The sequence below is a fragment of the Buteo buteo genome, chromosome 26 (assembly GCF_964188355.1).
Source record: "Buteo buteo chromosome 26, bButBut1.hap1.1, whole genome shotgun sequence".
NCBI lineage: Eukaryota > Metazoa > Chordata > Aves > Accipitriformes > Accipitridae > Buteo > Buteo buteo.
Genome location: NC_134196.1, coordinates 14,618,460 through 14,636,421, shown reverse-complemented (window position 1 = coordinate 14,636,421; position 17,962 = coordinate 14,618,460). Strand labels below are relative to the sequence as shown.

General features: G+C 37.2%; 1 protein-coding gene across 1 annotated transcript in view; it reads left to right on the top strand.

Annotated features, from left to right (window-relative positions):
- The window catches only part of CNOT2 (CCR4-NOT transcription complex subunit 2), a 94,969-nt gene that overhangs the window by 52,135 nt on the left and 24,872 nt on the right, over nt 1-17,962 (top strand). Inside the window, 2 exon segments of the mRNA XM_075058181.1 lie at nt 3,493-3,615; nt 15,766-15,832. Of these exon segments, the coding sequence (XP_074914282.1) occupies nt 3,493-3,615; nt 15,766-15,832 (190 nt within the window).

Here is a 17,962-nt window from a genome sequence, read left to right as displayed (position 1 = left end):
GTGTTTTTTCAATATCTATGCATATGCTTGTAGCGTGACTGACTAACGAAAACGTTAGTGAAAACTGGAATAAGTTAACGTGGATAGGAAGATGCTGACGGCTAACTTGGCAACCATCTGACACTGTCATTGCGTAAACCTGCTGTAATATTGTAAATGTCTGCGCAGGGACAGGTGCTCTGATTCAGAAGTTTACCAGCCGTTTACTGACACTGGCGACTGCTGGGAAGTAGATAAATCGGCTGCTGTTGTTAGCCTAGGAACAAGGGAGAAGCAAAGCTGCCTGGCTTCAGACTCCAATCCCGATTCCTGCCCTTTCGGTTACGGGTCCTCAGCAGCTGCTTTGCTGTTCGTTTTGTTACAGGGCCGGATAGCAGGGTGAATTGCGGTGCCACGTTTCTCTCCTGTGACCCGTGCCGTGGTCCACCCTCAGAACAAGCGGCGGTTCCTCTAGCGAGGTGCAGCCCTGCCAGGGGTGCAGGCAGCTGCCGAAATGGCCTCCAGCGCCTGGACCGCTGCCCTCGGCGGGAGCGTGGACAGGCCGCGCGCGACCGCTTCGCTCGGCAGCCCCGAACGACGCGCTGTCGCTTACAAAAACGCTGCCGCGAAGAAGCGTCAGCCTCTGCAAAAGGTTTTTGAAGGTGTTGGGAGCAGTCAGTCGGTCAGTCAGCGAGGCGCAGCGGTGCAGCTGGGTTGCAGGCAGGGCTCCTCGGCCTCCCCTCGTCCCCCCCTCGTCCCCTGCAGCTGCAGCCTGCCACGCGCCGCTCCGCGCTCTGGAGCTCGTCAGCACAGTCCCGTTAAGTATCGTGTAGACACACGGCTCACCAATAAAAATATCAACATTTGATCTATCTAATTATTGAAAGTTTTCTTCATTTCAGTTTTTAATAAACATGCTCTTGTGAGACGCCATATTGATACCAGTGCACTTGATCAGTCTTCAGGGCATAATCTTGATTAGGGTTTGGGCCGCTGTCTTATACACTTATCAATAATGAAAATAATCTTTTAGACAATTTCAAGTTAGTGGAGAGTGTTTAAAATATCTTTCAGCTTTTCGGTATATAGACTTCATATTTGGGCATACTAGCTTTCTTGCAGCAGCGTTAAACATATTTTGACTGAAAACTCTGACCTTACCCCACTGACTCAGATCTTTACAGTGTATGTGTAGCCAGCCATGTGTAACCTTTGCGGAAATAAGATCAAAAGCTACAGGGTCAAAGACAGAATCATTTTTTCCCTTTACATAGTTCCTGTACTGTAGCTCAGGGTTAGGTATTACATTAGTACAGTATGGTGTATGCGTCAGTGACTTGCTTTCTATCACAATTAAATTTTGTTACTCCGATGATGCATCACAAGGGAAGGTTATGTGGCAAAAGAAATTCTTCTTTTATCCCAGGTATTGTTAAAGGAGCATCAAAAAATTCTTCGGCACTTGTGAGAAGCTGCCTTTTACCTTCTCAAGAGCAGTAGTTGGTTGAGGCGCTCAGCTTCTCCTCCTTGCTCGGGATAGCTTCACCAAAGTATTTCACTATCCTTTTTACAGCGGTTCTCTGCACTTTACTCAGGCAGAACAAAGGACAAGATAATCCCCTTAGCCTATTAAATGCTCCATCCCATCTGGTAGGTGATAATTGCATTGTAAGGGGATTAGCACAGTGGGATATGCTTATAGTGTAATGAAAGCTTCACTACAAGTGTGAAAGTCAGCTGAATGCATTCAAACAGTTTGGGACCTTATATTTGCACATTTTTGTAAATATCATAAACTACAAGTTTCATCTGGAGAAGGTGTGCAGTGCCTTTACATGTATATAACAGATTATAAATTTGTTTTGAGACATCAGTACTCTAAATATTTGAAACCTTCTTGTAGGAGTAGTGGCATAGGCTTTTGTTTAGCTCAATGTTTTAGGGCAATTCTGTGATTATAGCTGTATTAAATGCATCCCAAGTGTTGACTTCACTTTTACTCAAAACTCCTGTGACTTTGAAATCATGGGTTAAGTTGTTACTAGTATAGGAGCACCCATATTATTAAATACTGCCTAGAAATCTTCATCAGTAAAGGTGAAATTTGAATAAGCCACACTGTGAGGAATATCAGAGTAATTTTGTGTCAGTAGGGATAAGAGGATTTCAAGCTGAAAGTAACTCTCCTTGCAGCCAACCAGAATAAATGTTTTGAAATTTCAGTTTCAAGCATGAGCCTAAGGCAGTGCAAAATGACTCTTAAAAAAAAAATAAAATTAAAAATTGTCTCTTTTTTTTTTTTCCCCAAGTTTACCTAATGCTGTCAGTAGTGAAGATACAGTAAATCTTAGGGCTCAGAGCATTTCATAAGCTAACTGTAACTTAGCATCCTTACCTTTCAAGATGTTAAATATCCGTTTGAAGGTATGTTATGTAGCTCAGGGTTGACTACCATCCTGTTCGTTGCACTCTCTCCAGTCTCCCTGTATGGTACAAGAAACTGAGCAAGTTGCTCAGTGCTGACCAGTATGTGCTGTTTTGCTGGTTTGAACATTAACCTGTTAGGTTAAAACAGGGCTTGGATAGCCCACACTGCACTGTGACAGTGTTTTGTAGTCACATAGGTTAGAAACTTCAGAGGTGTGTGTATTTTTACCTAAATAAGAGAGTCAGGTGTATAAATATGCACTGCATGCAGTAGATGCTTTAGCAATGTTGTATCACCCTGCTGCAGGATTAAATTTTCTAATGAATTAAGGTTCTGTGACCAGCTACGTGGTTGCTCTTTCTTTAGTTTCCAGTTCCTGGCTTAGCAGCTCTGTCTGTGTGTGTGTGCCTGTGGGAGTAAGGGCAAAATAAAATCTAGCTGGTTTTTATGGGCTGTCTGCAGTAACTTTGCAAGTCTGTGATGAGGTTGTTGAGTGTGGTTAAGCTCGACCTTCTCTTACTTAATCATGGCTCTGAGTGTGCAGGGTCGAGTAGAAAGCTGCTTTTCCAAAGTTGTGGTGGTGAAAAATAGGAGTGATTTCACAGATATTTTTTTTTTGTCCCCCTTTTTTATTTCTGTTATTTCTTTTAAGGTGGCTGTGCTCTAAATAACATTCCTTAATTTTCTTCTTTTAGATTGCAAGTGTTTACCTGAGGAGAGGAAAATTTAAGAAATTTGCTCTTTTGTTTTCTGGCATTCTATAATTTTAAATAAACCTGAGTGATTTGAGTCATGGGACTCAAAAAAACAACCAACAAAACAACACCCCTCCAAAACATGAAGCATGTCCCCTCTCCCCACCCCACTCCTTTCTGAAACATGAGTTTCTCTCCCCTGAAAATCCCACTTGAAAGAACCATTATGCTGGCAATATACAGAAAATATTTTTAAAGAGGAATTTTCAAGTGTGTAGAAACAGTTGTTTGTTTTTATTTTTAACAATCCTTACATGTATTTAAAACGTATAGTAAGTATGTAGCAAGCCAAATCATATGTGGAATATAATCGTTTTTCTTTTTACTTAGGTGACAAACAGCATGTTTGGTGCTTCAAGGAAGAAGTTTGTAGAGGGGGTTGATGGTGACTACCATGATGAGAACATGTACTACAGCCAATCATCGATGTTCCCACATCGGTCAGAAAAAGATGTAAGTTGAACAAGTTTATTTTCTTCCTCTTTCAATAGCGAGATAGTTTCAAGTATGTGAAATATATCTGAGGAAGGGCTTCATTTAGCTTTAAGCTGTGCATGACTGTGTTTTCAGTGGCAAGTGCTTTAATTTTAGTGAGTTTACATGTAGAAACTTCAGCCATATGCTTGCCAGGGTTTTATTTTTTTTTGTGTCTTTAAGAATTGTGTTTGTAACTTAAATTGGGTTATTGATTATATCTTGTGTTTACATGTTGTGTCTACAGTGTTTTTGTTGTGGTTTTGCATTTTACATCTTCAATGGTTTTTAGTTTCTGAAAATGCCTCGTGCAGCTTGTTAGTCTGCTCCAGTATTCTAATTTAGGTATTTCTCCCATTTCTAATGACAAAGTTACAAACCCAATCATTCTTAAACTTTTTTTTCTCTTGGTAATGCATTATTGTATGTTAGAACTGCATTGGCATTACTGAAGCTTTGCTTATTATTAAAATAAATAAATTAGCCAGTAAAGTATTTCACTTTTATATGGAGTGGCATGTAGAAATATATGGAAGACTGAAAGCATGACTCGAAGTCTGTGTCACCTGAAGGTCAGTAATACCATCTCATGACAGGCTTGCATTTAATATGGGTAAGCAACGTGTAGGCTAGATTTTCTTTTTAATTAAAAACAGATAATAAAAAAATCCCTTCAGACTTTCAAGGTGTCATTGCTTCAAGTCTGCCTCCATGACCGTTCAGAAATACAGTTAGTTAATAGCAGATGTGAACGTAGTCTTGATAGACCTTGACCTATGTAAACATAAACATTTCCTGTAGACTCTTAGTTAGATGAATTTTAATGCAGATTTTCAAAGAGAAGGAGATAGGTTTAGGGTTGAAGGCTTTTTAAAACAAAATGAAACAAACAAACAAACAAAAAGCTTAAATGCAGCTTTCCAATTCAGTTTCATAAATTACTTTGAGAAATTTCAGGTGAGCCAGCAAAGGATTAAAATGTACTCCAGTGTAAAGAAAATTAAATAGGCTGCTCTTTTCTGTTTATGTCTATTACATAAGTGCATGTACCACAGATGCACACAGGCACAATGGAATATTTATAATGTTGGAACATGCTTTCCTTTCTGTGAGCACGAAGAGATACAGCTAGCACTCAGAAAACCAGTAGATGCTATTTCTCCAAAGTGATTTTTGGATATTAAATCCCCACTTTTAGATTTGATGCACTGAGGGAGAAATCATTATGGTGTAGTAAGAAATGTAAAGTGAGATGATCATATACTATATGTATATACTGTACAGTGTACATAGTGAAAGCTGATGCTTGGCACGTTGTTGACACAATGAATGAGTGTTTTAGTTGCCTACTTTTTCTGTAGGCAATGTTGCAGAAGTGGATCTTAGAATGGGACTTCAAGAGAAGGAAGGTGGGTGTTCCAGGCACCAGGAGTGACAAATGAGAAATCGTGAAAGCTTGTGGGAGAAGTGGCCAAAATGGGGCATAGAAGCTGCTGTAGTTGGCAGAAGAGTGATGTCGTTCCTACAGGAAACGGAAAATTGATTTTTGCAAAAGCTTTTTAAAGTTTTATTTCCAAAATCTTTTTGAGGGCTTTTTTTTTTTTCCCTGTAGCTTTCACTATTCACCATTACAACTTTCTGAGTTTATGCTTATGAAATCTTGAACTATTATATGCTATTGTAATATTTTTTAAAAAGTTGATCAAAATAAATATTTTAATATTTTAATAATATGGTGATATTGACATTGTCTGTACACCTGTGATCACTCATGTATAGCTAAATGTATATTCTGTATTACATGATCCTTTTGATACCTCATTTGGCTCACAGTAGATGAGAAAGGTTGCAAGAGTGGTTGTATTCTTTTTAGTTTCCAACCAATTTTGCAGCTTTGAAAACCTTTTCCAATTGAAAATAACCATGTTTTCAAATAATCTTTCAGCTGGAATTCTACTAAGTACGTTGTTCTGTATGTGAGAACACAATAAATATATTGACTGTGTTGTTATTTGGATAACACTTAGTATTGACAGACAAAAATAAATTTGCTCAGAATTTTCTCTGAGTAAGCTAATAAAGACTAACGTTCAAAACCTGGATCCAGTTTTATGAACACCTGGGGGGAAAAATGTCCAGCATTCTATATCTTGAAACATTTTGAATCTTTCTGTCTTCATGTTTATGTTGAAATGGAGTAGGCAAATGTGGGGACAAAATAAAGGTAGAAGAAACTTTGTGGAAAGGAGGAAATCACTTTTATATTCAGGAAAGCCAACTGGTAATAAAAAAGATTAAAACCTAGCATACACAATTTCTTTGTAAGCTTACTGAAAAACAGCAGTCTTTATACCTTTTTTTTATAGTAGAATTATCTAAACAAGGTGCAGTTTTACTGCAATTTAAATTCTTCCTCTTTTTTTTTTTTTTTTTTCATTTTCAGTTTCTTGTATATCTTGTACTGAGAGCAGGTAAAATGAATGTATTGCAGGTTTTAACTACAAACCTGTAGAAGAAGACTGAAACTTTAATATTTTTTTTTTCTCCAGTGTATCATGCATACATATGAATCCCGAGTCCTTCATTCATGCTTTGTTTATCCTCTAGAGTTCTTCAACGTGAAATAGGGTGGTGCTGAGGGAAGCCCTCTGTGAATGGCCTCCTTAAATACTGCCCTTTGCAAAGGGCTAGAGCTTGTTTAGTATTTACCCTCATACTGGACATGACTATGTTTTTTTTCTGGTTTTTGCTTTGTTGAAGTGTTACTGATTCTGACCTTAAAAGTTGCTACTTTCCAAGGAATTGTTACTGCGCGTGTGTATGTGTACTCCAAGCACAGGAATATACAGAATGGTGAAACCTTCCTAAAACTTAGAGTAGAGTAAGGACTATTACTGAAAACATATTCTGTATAAACTTCAGAACCTATTTTTCACTTTAATTTTACAGTAGGGTTTCTGTACTTGTGAAGAGGCATTGTCTTCAGGTGGGGTACATTGACTTCCGCACAGTTTTTGACTGGGTTGGGAGCTTTTCAGCTTTCTACCTTGTTTTAACACCTAAGGTGGAGGGTTTAAATTTTTTCAAATTATATTAGGAAATAATTCTTCATTCACTAAATGAAAAAAGAATTTAGAACCTATCTGAAAAAGAAGTGAAAAAAATATTTTATGCCTTTAATAAACAATTTTCATAGCACTTACTGATGCGGTATTCTTGTGACTTGTTGCTTTAGCTAATTTGTATTTTAAAATAATTTCCTTTACACAAAGGTGAAGTGAACTAAGACTGCTTAAGTCCTGTCTTAAATTTTGAAGAGTTTTTACAGGTGGAAAGTAGCAACAGCAAATAGTTTAGGACATGTTATTTTTATTTCAGAACCTCAGTGTAGCTAAAACCTAAAAGCTTTCTTTTAACTTGCCTGTTGTTTTCTCAGTAGGGAATACAGTTCTAGACAGGCCGGACTGATACGGTAATTGAAATTGCATGTTACTCATGTGCACGAAGTGCTTCTAAAATTATACGGATGCTGTTTGGGTCTGTTGTTTTAGGCACAAAATTATGGTTCCTTAGATGAGATTAGGTCTTACTTAAGCCATCTAATGCTTTCATTTTACTAAATGAGCGGCTTTGCCTTGAGTCATCGCAAACCTTGCTATGCTAAGTAGGGAAGTGGAACAGAGTATATCCATGAATGCTCTGTCTATGAATTCTGCTGCACTTTGGGTCAGTGCATGATAACCAAGTCAATAATCTTTTGGCAAAGAAATTGGGCATTTTATAGAACTTGCAGAAAATGGAACAGTTTAAGAAAATAGTTTAAGATTTCTCTTGAAACAAGTGTGGTCCTGTAACTTAAATTGACAATGAGATGCACAATGTGCCCATAAAATAATTGCAGAGCTTATTTGTGGCCAATTTCACCAACTTAAGCTGTCTATGCACTCAACAAAATAGTTTTGAGGACAAGGTACATGTATTTTTATTTAGGTAGAGCGACAATGGTAGACATTGGTAACTCAAAGCCTTCATATACTTTTGAATCTACTGTCTTCAAATGAGGAGAAAAAAAATGACAATGAGGTTTGAGAGAAGATGGGACCCATTCAGTCTGAACTTCTTTGATTTCTCATGTATAAGAATGTAAGTAGTGCTCTACAAGGTTTGACCAGTGTAGACCAACCCCATGAGGATGCCTATGTGAGAATGCAGGATCAGGGCATCTTCTGTTGTTCTGAACTGCAGCCATAAATCTGACAGTAGACAGACATGCCTTTTAATGAAGATCTGCCCAAATAATGAGGAAGGTTAGGAGAAATTTTTCAGTGAATGCTTTTTCCGTTTCTTGGCCCAGTGCTTTGCTGTTCATTTTCTCTCCCGGTTGCTCAACAGATGATAAAATGCTTACAGCAACATAGTAATAATTCTCTGATTTGCACTTCTAATGGGTTAGTTTGCTGAGCTTATTCTCCTCTCTGAAAAATCTTAATGTTTTAACTCATTCTGGACTTTCTCGGTTGAGACCTGATGTTCTTTCAAAATGTGGCTTCTTGTGAAGTCAAATGTATTTTAACAATTAGAGCAAGTGGGATCTAGCCTGCAGACTAGATTTGGCTCATTGCAACTATTTATCTAGCTCCCTGCACTACCTTCCCTGAAGTAGGTCTTCATGTTTGGATATTGAGCTCAGCGAAAAGGGTTATTGATTCTGGGAGCCTGCTTTCCAGACGTTTCTTCCATCCTGATGTAGTAGAAGCATTTCTGTGATGGATCAAATTCAGGTGTTCCTCTGTCGTGAGACAGTTGCGTGAAGGCAGGTGTCAGTGGGTTTGTCTGGTAATGGACACGATGGTGGTGATACAACGAAGGGGTGGTCAGAAGCTGTTATCAAAGCCTTTTACTGCAAACTTCCATCACAGTAATTTATGGAACCTTTACCTAACTCTTACTGTGTTTTAAAATATATGGCCTTATAAAGAAGTGGTACTTTTACAAGAGAGAAAACCCTGAAACAAGACTTAGCTTACCGTGGAGATAGAGATCCAGAATCTTGCTAAGTTTGGGAAACTACATGTGGAAGGGTTTAATCAGTCTTCTGGAGACAGCTTTGGCTTTAGGGTTGCTGAACACCACATTGCTCCAGCTGGGTTATTGACTTTCTAATGCTATTTTTTAGGATTCTAAGGAAACCTGTGGTGTCTTGTTTCCCAAGGCATCTTTCTTGGCATTTGCCTTAGTCATTGCACGAGAGCTTGTTAGCTTAGTCATAATTTAACTTAAGATGCTGCACATGGAGTTGTAAGTATTTAAGAATTCCCATTGAACCCACTTGTATCAGGAGCAGTCGCAGCATTCATGCTAATGCTGGCTGATTGAATAGAGCTGTTTTACATTAATGGAACTTGTAGTCTGAATAGTTTTGATCCATTTGTGGAGGAAAAAAAAAAGTAAAGCTTATTTGGGGAAGAAAATAGATTAATGTCTTTAATTATAAATGGCAAATGAGTATTTTCATATGCATTACTTTGCATGTAAACATACTTGTAGATTTGACTGAACAGTGGGTTGGTTTGCTCTGCTTGCTTTGTGAAACACATGGCTTAAGCTTTTTTCTTTGAAGTGTGAGTTGCAAAGCAACAGAGTTGCTTTTTACCTTCCCAGAGAATGATTAAACATTCTTTGCATCTTTTAGTGAGTACATAATATGTTTTTTTAAAAAACAAAAACAAACTTAAAGTGAATGAAAATTGCAATGCCATTACTGAAAACAGTTTGAAGGACTTGCAGGGGATGAGATTAGAATCAAACTGTGTTTTAGTGAGTGTACCCTTTCAGAGCCTATTGTCATTCTACCTATAGCTTGTGTTTTCATAATAAAGTTACACAGTATGAAGAAAGAACAAAAAGTTTAGAATGCAAAATGCAGCCTTTTACTGTGTCACCTACAAGTTTGTACCTGGATGGGTTTATCAAATAAAGCAATGCATGATAAACTAATTCTGCTTAGAGAGGAAAATGGGGTTTTATCCTCTGTCACAGAGTTTGCAAAAAGTATGTATCTGAATTGAAGTTATCTCACGACTTACTTCACAATTTGAAATTATATCATAAGGAAATTAATTTCACTATTGATGACTGTAGTATATAATTTTCACCATGATTGAGTTTGTATTTAGATTTTTTTATAGAAGAACTAAAGGGCTCTGGTAGGTGTTGTTTCTGTACTTCATCTAAAAGCTGTATTTTACTGCATCTCCACTTAAATCAACAGTATATATTAGTTTTTGTATGTCAGCTTTAGCATTTGAAGTGGTTCCTTGGACCAGATTAATTCCATGCATAAAATCATCTGCCTTTCTAGAGGCGGAGGTTATGCTTTCTTACACAATAATTCAGTTCACTGAACATACTGTATTGTAATATTGGTGGTTTACATGCACACTGTCTGGGTGGTTGGGGTTTTGTTTGCTTGTTTGTTTTTTAGTTTTTCATATGCAACTGGTTATTTAATTGAAATAAAATATTTGCTTTGTTGTCCTAGTTCTTAATCGCTTATGGAATTTTTTGTAGCAGCTTTCAATGAGTTTTCAGTAATCTTTTGGCTCATTAATATACTGTATGATCAAACTGAATGTCTCTGCACAGGGAGAATTTTTTTTTTTAGAGTTTTACTTTAATAGCCATGTTAATCTCATTTAATAATGTCATTGACATTTAAAGGCAACATCTTGCCTTTAAGATCTTGAGATACTGCTGCCAACAACAGTGAGGTCCTACCTCCTTGTGCTTCCCAAGTGCCACTGGAAGCAGAAGACCAAAACTGTAAATGATGAAATCTGAAAGATCGAATAAAATTTCATTGATTTTTCACTATTGTATTTGATTTTATATTTCACAAATAATTTATACCAGTAACAATTTTTGCTTGCAAATAATACCCTGCAAATGTACAGCTTTCAAAATTTCTTCATTGATCTCTGATTTTTGAGATTTGGAAATATTTTGTTGTAACGTGTGAATTTTGTGAATTAAAAAGCATTATGTAATCTAGAGGAGGACTAATAATAATACTAAATATTAAACTGGTATAGAAAAGTCTTTTTTTAATCTCTTATTTGTTGGTTTGATTTATTAGGTTTGACTTTTTTTTTTATGTCACTATAACACTCTCTCCTTTTGAGGCTGTGGGTCAGCTGTTTTATTATTAAATAGTGCAGCACAGATGGCAGATACCAGAAATAAAGTAGTGCAAATACAAAATGATGCTGATGTTTGCACCTGTGCAAAACCCGTCGTTTATCAGGCCAGATATTACTCACAGACTTACTTGCTTATTCTAACGTGGTTTGCTTTTAGGAATTGACTTTGTAGCGCTGGAGTGATGTATTTTAACTTCAGCTTGCGTTGTGTTTAGGAAAGTAGCTTTAGGCTATAACTGCATAATGTAGCAGCCTTTGCAGAAGTGTGGCTTTCTGAGTTTTCTTGGTGCCGAGGTGCGCTACCGTGGCAGTTATGGTGACGGGCAGCCGTCCCCGTGGTAAATTGGGGGTTTGCTTGGAAGAGGTAGGGTGCTGCGGTGCTGGGGGGGGAGGTGGGAACCCCATCAGCCTCCTCCCGCCACCTCCCTCTGCTTTCAGGGAGGCTGCAGCCTCTGTTCACCAGCCTCCCGAGAGGTTTGTAAAATGCAGAGGGTTTTTTCCCACAGTTCTGGCAAATTTAAGCAATTGCTGGTGCTGTTTTTCGAGATTGTTGACGCTCTTAAATGAACTTAACTGCAGTAAACTCAGCAAGAGTTGACAAAAGCGGTTACAGTAAAATCTCGTTCATTGCTAGGAGTAGGAAATTGCCTGATAGCACATTAGGGCTTACTGATTTTTGGTGTGGACCAGTCCAGAAAAACTGGGCCATCTGCTTGCATCGTCAGTTGGTTCAAGTTTAGATGCAGAATCTTCTGAGATCAGAACTGCGCTGTGACTGTTTGAGACTTGTGAGTAAAATGATGTTCACATCTTAGTTGACTGTCATCAACTCGGTCCTTCAGCCTGCCAGTACAGACTGTTGGTCCTTCTGTGTGCCAGCAGAATAAAGCGCACCCTTCGTGTTACACAAGGTCTTGTTTGCTCCGTTGTCTCCTTGCCCTGTGGGAAATGCAAGTCTGAGGCCTCCTCCGTCTCCTAACATGTCCAGGGAAAGCCAATTGAAACGATCTGTCTAGTTCAGTCATGCTCGGTTGGAATAGAAGCAGAAATCCTGTGCTATTTCACAACTGGGTTTTTTAGCTGTTAACCACTGGCAAATTGATTTGAACCTAAATGCCGAAGTTTGACGAGTGGAGTGGGTTTTTTTTATGCATGCAGCAAAAGCGATAGGTGTCAGAAACTTGCTCAACGATTTCCTTGACTCGATCGAAGATTACTAGTCACTTGTTTAAAGAAGTTGGTATTGTATACACAACTGCTGGAATATGCTGTTCATTGATGCGATTGCAGTATTTTGGTACGTTTTGTTTTTCAAAGGTTGTTACAGGTATAATTCTGAGCATTTTTTTCCTAAAATACTGACATAATAGGGTAAAGCTTAAAAGGTCTTACCAACTGGAAGAGGCTTTAGTCACCTTAAGGGTTAGGCTGCTTTAGTTTTTATTAAGATTATCATGATCTTTGGCTGTTGCAGACTAAAAGAAATTCAAGAGTGACTTCTAGCCACTGTTGCAAGTACACTCTTGGAGAGTTGTTGTTATATTTTGTGTGTCATGTGGCTAGTAGTCCAGTCAGATAATACAATGACTGCAGAATGCCAGAATGAATGTTTTAAATACTACCAATAGTGTTCATCTTGAATCTTCATTATCTTTGGTAGACCAAGTTTGAGTAGCCTATAATAATGACTTCGAGGTTGTGAATGCATATAAATGTCTGAGTAGCACAGGTTCAGGTTTTGGCTAATTTAGTTGTTTTGTTGTTGACCTAAATTATGTGGAAATAATAGAAAAAGAAGACAAAATTTTAAACTGGACCTTACTTAGCTATGACAGAAAAAAGCATTTAATACTGGGGAGAGTTTTTTGGGGATATTACAAAATAAACTATTCCTTTTCCGTGAGATTTGAGAAATGCTGCATTTAATCAGCCTGGAACAGATCCACAGAAATTTTTATTTATTTCTTCTTGAGGCTTGTTATCTTTGATGTTCTAAGTATGTTATGACTTTAAGACTAGTTATTAGACTTATTGAATTTAATACTTGGCCTTTATTATGGTTTTCTATAAAGGTTTCTCTACAAGTCATTTTGCAATTAACTTTTCATGTAAAAGCAAATGGCACAATACATGTGACCTACTTTGCAATGTTTCAAAAGAAAATCCAATTTCTAATAAGCAGTGTTCATTAAGTATTATTTGCCATTCCTTTTCTTTTAACTGAATTTAAAAAATCAAGTAGTACTCAGTGTAGAAGAGGTACAATTCTTTTTCCTCTCTTTCAAGTAATCTAGCACCTCTTAGGTCTGTGATTTTTTTAAAATAGTTTTTTGTATCTAAGTTAACATTATAAATAAAAGGTTTTTATGCTGAGCTTTGTACGATCGTCTGCTAATTATATCACATGCCATCACAGCAATTTTTGAATGCCCTCAGTAGCTGTTCTTACGGGATCTTGTTTTTGGCTTAACTGTTTTGCTTACCTGTCCTAAAGCTAGTAGTACTTTTTGACTGCTGTTTCTATCTCAATATCTGGTTGGTTTAGGATTTTTTTTTTTTTGCTTGTGTGCCCTTGTCATTGTCTCTGAAGGTATCTTGTAACCTTTTTCTCTCATTTTTTTACTATGGAATTACAATTTGCCACACCTTGCAACATGTTCTTGGATTTTCCAACTTCTCAAAGTTGAATGTTTTTTTTTTTACCTCAACATTTTACTTTGTCTTTCCTTTCTTAAAATCACTGTATGAGCTTGTTTTATCAATGTTTAACAAACATCAATTTGTTAGTTTGGGTGGGGAGTGTGCTTTTGAAATCTGTCTCCCAGGTATCCCCACTTAAGCATGTCTTGGTTCGCATTGCAGAGCAGTCTTGGTGTGAGTGAATTTGATTCCTTCTGGATCAAAATAGCCTGGAAGAGATGCTCCAGCAGTGCACCAAACGTGTTCTAGTCACTCACAGGCAACCAGTCCATGGCATCAGGTGTTATAGTCGCAGCTAACTAACTCCAGCTAGAAATGCATACAGTAGGTACGTTAGGCCCTCAGGATCGACTTTCTTGTTTCACAAATGCACTGTGCTCTGCTGCATTGCTTGCTGATGCAGCTGTGGCCTGTGAACTTTGCTGTATGAGCGCTGAGCTGAAGCCACTGGTAGTTATTTAAAGTGTTCTTTTTGTTCACAGCCAGTTCTTCACTAAGAAAGGAGACCTTTGGTCCAGTGTGGCCCATACTTTAGTTATATTTTTTTCTGCAGGAAGTTTTTGTCTTAGTATTTCAAACCTCTTTGTGTATGCAAGTGTGAAGGTTTATTGCTGTAGTTGCTTACTATCAAATATGTGCACCTTGCTCAAAGTATGTGTGAGTATATAATATTTTGGGGTGATATTTTTGATAAGTTTTGTGATGGTCTACAGTAATTGCCTGCTGTAATTTTTCTTCTCATGCCTTCTGTATGTATTCAAAAAATCATAAATACTTTGTGATTTACAGACATGAATGCTACTTTTGATATTTAGTGTCTACTCTGCATATCTTCTTTCTCATTTCTACCATCTAGATTTGGCCCCAGTATAGACAACTAGCAGATTCAGTTTGTTTGAGTTTTGTCTAGATTAAGTCAACAAAGCAATTTATCACAGTAAAAACTATTTTGTTTTGAATTCTTTACTCTCAAGTTGAAAAAGCTTGAAATCCCCTTATGTGTAAGAATCCAGACATTCCTTTCCTTGAAACCATCCTAAAATTCAATCCAAGTCCAGACTACTGCACTAAACAAGCAGATATTTACCGATGGGTTGGTAAGTATGAGTAGAATATTCTGTTGTGAGCTGGATGGATTAGGTCAACTAATACCTCTTCTTGTTCCAAGGGCCAATCAGCTATACCTAATGTTGATGAACATCTAATCTGTTCTTAAAAACATCTAGGGATGGATGCTCCAGTGCTTAACTGTCCTTAAGATTGCAAAGGGCTTTTTTTTTTCCAAATATTTAGCCTAAATCTCCTGTTTCTCAAATTCATTAATACTTTCCATTTCTGCAGCAGCATGGAGAGGTAGTTTATTGTTTTCCTCTTAGAGCAATGAGTGGAAGCCTGGTGTCATGTCCCTACCTTAGTTGCCTTCTTTTTGGAATATACAAATCCAAATGTCAATCTTTCTTCATAGATCATGATTTTTTTTGTTTAGATCTCACTCTTCCCAAGAGTCTCTTTAGTTCATCACATTTCTTGTGTGATGTCTGAAAGTTGACAAAGAAGGTTTTAATGGAAATATTTGGTAATATGTGATATCTCTAAAGTAGGCATAATAGAGCAGGAAAGATTATTTCTGACATTTCTACATCTTACCTATTCATATGGTGTATACAAGTGTGCAGCTAGTGCTTAGGACAGTGCATTATAATTTTAACATTGGAATCTTACCTGAAGTTCATCTCTTTCTATATACCTGCTGCTACCTAGCCACTCATTTCTGACCTTTTACTATTGTAACTGATAATATGAAACTGCACTGAACCAGGGGTTGATATGCTTGTATGATGCATGTTTGGCGGAAGGGGGGGGTGGGGGGGCGGAAAACCCTATATCTGATTTAAATAGCAGGGTATTCCTTCTTCTGTAAAGATGAGTCTTTTAGCTACAAGGATAGAAAAACTGAAAGCTTTTAGAACTTCTTCCTCTATGCTATTTGTCGCAAGTAAAAGTCTGGTTGTATACATGTAAAGTCACACATTTTTATTGACATGTAATATACTTTTACAGTTGTTACTGTGCAGGTATTTTGGGGAGTCTCTAAAACTTTTGAGGACTTAAAAGGAGTTTTCAGTTGCTGTTTGACTTTCTTGGCAAAACAATACAGTGTTGTAAACTTTTAGAGCCAGATAGCACAGCATCTTGGTATCTTTAATAACCTTTTATTCTTACATTTTAGATGCTGGCATCACCATCAACATCAGGTCAGCTGTCTCAGTTTGGGGCAAGTTTATACGGGCAACAAAGTAAGAATTCTTTTTATTGATGATATGTTTATTTTATGCTAAATATGTTCTAGTTTCATGCTCTTTGGATAAAGAACATGCATATGGCTTTGTTTTCTGGTGATTGTAAAAAAGACAGCATGTCTCCTTATTTGTGTGTTTGGGGTTTTTTTTAAGATACATTTGTGCTTTGCTTAGTATGCATTTTTGCAGTGTTTAGTATGCAAAGTGTCATATGTTGACACTGTATAGCTGTTAAAAATCCAAATATAATCATCCTATAAAGAATTTCTGTGGCTTAACTGTGACTCTTTGAAGGAAAATCTAAGGAAAGTGAGCTAGGCCAAAATGAGCCTAGCTCAGAAAAATATGTAAGGAATAGAAGGAAATTATACCTTAAATTGTAACTGTTATTTCATGCTCTACAGGAGCAATTGAATCTTGTGTACATGCTTGGCAACTCGCATTTGGCAAAGAACTATGCCAGTAAGATTATTGCCTTCTGCACCACTGTTTGGGTGTTTTGTCCTCATACCTTGAAGATTTTTTTTTCTGTACCTGCCATTCTTGTGTATACTGTTGCAATAGAAGACCTATGGGAGCAACAGTCACAGTATGTAACGCTGGCCACTTAACTGAAGGGCCAGCGTTGAGAACTGAACCTCCTTGTAGCTGAGAGGTGCATCCAGAAAGTGACTCAGAATATCTTAAGTTAGATACAGTTACACAAGTAAAACAGGTTTGTGAACATCTCTCTTTTATCACTATATGCTTTTGAATGCTTGCAACTTTCTTGCCAAGTGCATCTGACTTGGATTCTAAGAAAAAGTGTCTTCGGAGTACTTAGAGAGTCGGGAGTTTTTTATCTGGACAAACTAAGAGCTTTGTCTGCTAGATGCATGGCCTTTACAACTTCTTTCTGCTTTCTTCAAATAGTTTAAAAAATACAGTGGGGTTTTTTTGTTTTGTTTTTGGTTTTTGTTTGGTTTTTGTTTTTTTACTATCTCAGTGGCTGTTGATGAGTGACCATGTAATATAAACTGACATTTGATTATGCTACTGAGATTTATATGAGCAGTTTCTGGCCAGTCTGAGAGTCGTGTTTGGCTCTTGACTTTTTGGGTCCTGAATCTGGCAGTATTGAACCTTTCAGATGTAACTGTGTAAAGACACTGAAGTAGTTTATTCAGTCTGTTTATCACAGTTATTTGTTGTTTATTTTTAAGGTTAACTTTTTTCCTCAACTTTGTTGTTCATTCAGTTGGTTGTGGTGCCTAGGACATAATCTCTCTGACATGGAGACATGCATGGCTTAAAAACTAGAAAGTAAATATTATCGGGGTCCAGTTTCTACCAAATATTGAGGAAAAAGGGGGAAGAAACTTCTGTGTTGAAGTCAATGCTTACGATTAAAATACTTCTAGGAAAAACAAAGCTGATAATGCCTATGTGCTTTTAGATTGGTAGCTGTCATTAAGCAAGATGTCACGCTATAGTTAATATAACTTAACTATTGGGCAGGAAATCAGCCACTTCATTGATCGGCCTCCAATACAGGCCATGCAGATCTCTTGTCTCAGTTAAAAAAGTGGAAAAAGGAAGCATAAGAAAAGAGTTTGGGTTTGGGGTTTCTTTTTTCCCCCATTATGGTTAATGTTTCAACTGCCCCTCCTTGCCAGCCACAGGAGTGTGGTTCTACTTCACTGTAACAGCCCTACTCATTAAAAATTCTAGTTTAAAGAAAGCCAACAACAAGAAATAACCATCAGTGTAAAACTGGCTTTGCTGAAACAAATGTTTGCACAAAATTAGCCTGAATATTGGAATCATGTTTTTCAGTGTACTGTATCTAGTTTGGAAGTGTATGTATTTTTTTCTTTACCTTTTTTTTTTTAAATTCCACGTAATTGTTAATCAGCGTGAAATATTATTTATACTATATATTTATGCTCATTGAAATTATTCTGATGCAGCAAATTGCCAAAATATTTACAGTGAACACCTTGATGTAATCAGCATTTAATGAAGTCTTAGGAGGCTTGTTATAGCAAGTCACACTACCTCTTAATCTGAATGTATAGATCTGAAGTGTTATCAAAACTGTTATTGCAAACTTGGATTGCAAATTGTAGGGTAAGACACAGACAGAAA